Source organism: Aptenodytes forsteri, unplaced genomic scaffold, assembly GCF_000699145.1.
Source record: "Aptenodytes forsteri isolate BGI_AS27 unplaced genomic scaffold, ASM69914v1 Scaffold23, whole genome shotgun sequence".
Lineage (NCBI taxonomy): Eukaryota > Metazoa > Chordata > Aves > Sphenisciformes > Spheniscidae > Aptenodytes > Aptenodytes forsteri.
Genome location: NW_008796043.1, coordinates 523,886 through 529,149, shown reverse-complemented (window position 1 = coordinate 529,149; position 5,264 = coordinate 523,886). Strand labels below are relative to the sequence as shown.

At 40.2% G+C, this 5,264-nt stretch overlaps 1 protein-coding gene across 1 annotated transcript in view; it reads left to right on the top strand.

The window, feature by feature from the left end:
* The window catches only part of LOC109279658 (chloride channel protein C-like), a 210,823-nt gene that overhangs the window by 78,358 nt on the left and 127,201 nt on the right, over positions 1-5,264 (top strand). The window contains exons 14-16 of the mRNA XM_019473736.1: positions 535-631; positions 1,642-1,737; positions 3,866-4,076. Of these exons, the coding sequence (XP_019329281.1) occupies positions 535-631; positions 1,642-1,737; positions 3,866-4,076 (404 nt within the window). The remainder of the gene's footprint in view (positions 1-534; positions 632-1,641; positions 1,738-3,865; positions 4,077-5,264) is intronic.

The following is a 5,264-nucleotide window of genomic DNA, read 5'->3' as shown; positions in this document are numbered from 1 at the left end:
AACTGCACACAGTACTCGAGGTGGGGCCGCACCAGTGCAGTGCAGAGTGGGACAATCACCTCCCTCGACCGGCTAGCTATGCTGTGCTTGGTGCACCCCAGGACACAGTTGGCCCTTTTGGCTGCCAGGGCACACTGTTGACTCATATTCAACTTGCCATCAGCCCAAACCCCCAGATTTCTTTCCACGGCATTGCTCTTCAGCCTCTCGTCCCCCAGTTTGTATGTATAACCATACTTACCTCACAGCGGCTGAACGTACCTCCTGAGGTCCCTTCCAACCTGAATTCCTGTATGATCCTGTGATCCTACATTTCACAAGTCCAGAGCTATTGCTACAACCACTAGGCATTTCACCATCTTGGTCACCCTCCTCTGAACACACTATAATAATTTGATGTCCTTCTTATATTGAGGCGCCCAAAACTGCACACTGTTTTTGAGGTACCATAATATATCTGATGCTAAAGCATTGTGTGCTTGCTTTTTAAAATTTGCCCCTTATAATGAATGTAGTCCTCTTCTCTAACCTTAGGTTAGAGCTGTGCGTGCTGCTGGAGAATGAGCACATCTTTGAACCAGAGAGAAATGATAAGTCTTTCTCCTCCTCTCATCCTTTCTCCTATGAGAAGGTAACCTGTTTTCTTTCAGTTCTTTCCCTGTTTAATCAGCATGTATATTGGGTGATTTAGGATGAGCTCTCCATGAACGAAGAGGTGATGTAATATATGTGGTTGAGATAAAGAAGTGGTCAGGTACAATTTAAATTAAAGGATGACCAGAGACCTTCCAGGGACAGCTGCCATAAACTATAATGCCGCTCAGAGTCTGGAAGTTGTGCAAGACTGCTGGCAGAGAATTTCCTTGCTCAGATAGGCTGTTCCAATCTTCTCTCTCTCAACTTCTCTGTGGATAGCAGAATTATTATAATATTTAATTCTGTATGGGATAGCACCTCTCTGAATGATGAGTGTTTGTAAAAGCTTTCAAACTTGAAAAGCATGTAGCATTCTTCCCTTTGATAGATGACTAAAGGATTTTTAGGAAAAGTAAACATTAAGCGTGGTAGAAGAAAATCGTGTGTTACCAAGGCAAGACCGGTAATGCAGTTTTGAGCAATTTATAGAAGCACAATGGGAAAGTCATCATATATTATTGAAGCTTGGTCTGCACATGGGAATCCGGCTGGCAAAACAATGTTGAGAAGGAGCAGGGCAATTATGTATGGGATGAGGTGCCAGGATACAAATAGGTACTCCTATGGAAGAGGGCTGAAGCTCAGCTGATGGCTGATACCAGTTTTGTTGCATTTTTCTGCACTGTGCTATCATGTAATTACCACTTAGTGTGTGAATTTTCACAGCATGAAAAACCTCACCCCTAAGCCAATATAACTCACATTGTCTTAACAGAGATACAGTTACACTAAGGGAAAAAAAATATTTTTGTAAGTAAAGAGTGTTTTATTTTAAATTGCTAATTTAAGCCTTATTGGCAAAAGAATTTATAAAGTTTGGACAAGCTCTGCCAGTGTAGCTCTGCTAGAAAACTTTTTCTTAAGAGTCAAACTGGAAAGCTTTTTAACCTTGGATTCTAACATGCAGCGCAGAAGGAAAGAGAAATGGATTTTTGCCTATTCCAGATAACAGTGGAGAAGCTGCACAATCTGTCGCGCCTAACCATGCTGCTGAATCGCTACGCTACAGATCCCCGGTATCAGCAACTCTTCATCAATCTGGTAAGACTGAAGCCAACTCTAAAAACAAACATTTCCTCCATGAACAATGTGTTTGTTATATTTTCTCATTTGTTTATGATGGCTGTGTCAGCCGCACTGATTTACATAAACATTGCCAATCCTGGGATGTTACATTCTCAACAAAAGTAGCTGAGTACAAACAGCATTCCGAAGTTTTAATTCATATTGTATAAACATAACAGATGTTGATAAAATGAGCCAAAAAGAAAATACAACAAAGGGACCATTTCAAGGGGGCTTTTGATTAAAATGCATTCCAGATTGACAAAATGATACAATGTTAATGGAATAGATCATTTAAATGTCATTATTTGGCTCCTATAGTCCTATAAAGCAAATATAAAGCAACGCTTTTGAGATTTTAGGCTCCATTACGGTACAGTGCCTATACATCAACTTATAAATAAAGCTATATTTCTTTCCCCTTTCCTTTTTTTTTTTTAATCCCTGCTATGACATTGCCACATTTATTTCCTAAATACTGTACTGAAATACTGGGTCCAAAAGCAATAATGTGTTTGGTATACTGAATAAGGCCTAAAATAAATATGTTATAAACAAAATAAATGTAGTTTCTGCCTCGGTGAATTCCAGTCTACAGCATTGAAACTGAGGTGGGGGGACACTGGGAAATCCAGGCCAGAGAGCCTAATTCAGATGGGTTTTATTTAAAACGATATAAAATCTGCTTCTATTTACTCATGTGTAAAGAAGATGGGACTGAGTTTAAGATCCATCTAGTCTGAATTCCTTGCTTTGAGAATAGCTAGAAGGAGAGAAAAGTTATAAACCCCACAATGCTCCTAATATCCATTATCTAATTTGGTTTAAGACTTTCCTTGTAATAGCTGGAGAAACTGAGGTGGAGAGAGGCCACACGGCCTTCCAAAGTTCAAGAGGAGGTCATACATGGGAGTAGAAGCCAGCTCAGCTGAGACCCAGTCCAGTGTTTGCACCACTGGGCCACGCAACCTTTTTGTTATGGGAAACCTATTGCACTCAATTAGGTTTCACATTGATACCTAACTTTTAGTACCTGGTGTGATCCCTGAAGCATAAAGTTTAGTATCCCTTCTAACAACTTGTTATTATCACTCATGAAAGCTCTCTTTCTGATATCCACAGAAATATCCATTGTGAAGTTCTTGGGCATAATGATTTCCTGTGGCAGTGAGTTCCACAGCAAAATTATATGTGGTATAGAAAGAGGAAACCTTTTTACCTTTAATTTTTTTCCTCCTTATGTCTTCGAATGTCTCATCAGTCCTGTAAATGAAAGAGTGAGAAGAGACGTGTCCCTCTATACTGTGCATTTATTTATATTATTTTATCAGGTCTTTGTTTCATTTTTCCTCTGTCTGGGGAAGCATACATTTCGGAAGCATAATACACCTTCTTTGACAGAACTGGCCAAGCTGTAAGAAGGATACTGTAGAATTATGTGAAAGGTAAAAACTTAGTGATCACCTATATAAGCTATAAACACCAGCTTGGTTAACTATAAAATAGTCTTTAGCTCTGTTCCTATCAAGAAACAGTTATAGCCCTCATAATTTTCAGTGACCAGAGTTCAGTACTTGCAGGCCCTCTTCTTCTCAGAGCCATATGATTGTTTTCTTTGTCCTCTTCCTCGCAGTCTATGTTTCTATGTGAATTGACTTTTATAAGCATTTACTGCAAAATATTACAGGATGTCATAAATGGTTGTGTAATGAGATAGCAGCTATAAAAAATCTTAAGACTTAATAAATATTGGGGTCACCGACTATTTCCAAGTAAAAACTCAGACCATATCAATGGAGCTCAACTTTGCTTTTCTAGCCTGTGAGATTTGGGTACATTCCAGTCATAATAGTTTATTTAGAGTGAACCTGATGGTTTACCAAAAAAGAAAGTATTTTTTTACTATGGTATTTCCTGATGTTTTAGGTATAATTGGGGATGGGGAACAGGGAGAGAAGAACTAATGTTCTTATTGGCTCCTGTCCTTCAAGCCTGTTACCTCTCTCTCCCCGGCCTCCTTCCTCTGCCTCTCCTTCCCACCGCTGTGGCAGGGGTGCACTCATGCTTTTGTGTTCTCCCTATGTCTTCTCTCTTTGCCTTACAGGAGCCATACATAAACAAATCTGCAATGTCAGTCCAAGCTCATTTCTCGCTGCAACGCACCTACATCGTCTTTCGCACCCTGGGGCTGCGCCACCTCACTGTTGTTGACCCACAGAACCGAGTGGTTGGGGTGATCACCAGGAAGGACCTGATGCCTTTCCCACTGGAGGAGAGGCTCAGGCTCCAGCTGGCGCCACAGAGCCCTGATGCCGGTGAGCAGCCCCTGGATTCAAGGCCATGGATGCGTTCTTAGGCTTTGTCACTTCTTTTTGAGCCCGTGTTCTTCTTCGGGAAAAAGTAATCAGAGCTTTCCCACTTGATCCCTTCTGGAGAAGAGATGCTTAAAAGCTGTTGTATCTAGACATGTGGGATTGTAGCCCAGAGCTATGTCTCTTCAGCTGTTTGGTGATTGCAAAGTTCATTAATTTAAATGCTTGTGAGACAAAATAAGAATTCACGTGTTTATGGAAGATGTACATAAAATCAGATGTGAAGGATGGATGTCAAGAATGCTTTTGTCACACTGTGTCTATGCCTCCCAATGAAAAAATGTCATAATCATTAGCACCAGTTATGTTGGCAAAGTGTTTCAGTGAGGACTAAATCTTCAACCTCTGAGTATCTGCCTGTTAAAAAGGAGAATGTTTCCATATCAGTGTTTTTATGCTGAAATATGTATGCTTAACTGAGAGGAAATACTGCCTTGAGAGAGGTGGGCAACTGAAAGGAACAAGAAATTGGCCTTTCTTATTGGCCTACGTGCATTAAAAATTGAAAGGGAGAACTGTATGTAAGAGAAAGATAGTGACTGTGGGGCTCCTGCCAAACTCCCATCACACTTCTCAGTGAGAGAAACTTGACATACTTTTCTGTTGCCTACGTTTCTTTCAATTTCTGCAACTCCTAGAATAGGCTCTCTTTCTCTCCTTCCACCTGATAAAATAACATTTTTAGTTAAGTTCATGTGCAGTGAGGTATGGGGCAAATGCTAATAATGGGGAAGCAACACGATAAATTGTGGGAGTGTTTTTTGTGTATATAGCAGCATATTTACCAACTGAGCACAAATTAAATAATTCTTCATGATTTTGCAGTCATACAATGTTTGAAACCTTGGAAAGTGTTGTTTGTTAATAAATTAATATGAACAATTTTTTGGATAAAGACACTTTTAGATTTCCTTCTATGGCTTTGTAATTGATGTTTAATTTTGTTCTGTTAAATACCAGAGGGATTCCCACAGATTTGGGTATGTTGTGGTTTAACCTCAGTCGGTAACTGAGTACCACACAGCCGCTTGCTCACTCCTCCCCCCTCCCCCCGGTGGGATGGGGGAGAGAATTGGCAGAGCAGAAGTGAGAAAAACTCATGGGTTGAGATAAAAACAGTTTAATAATTGA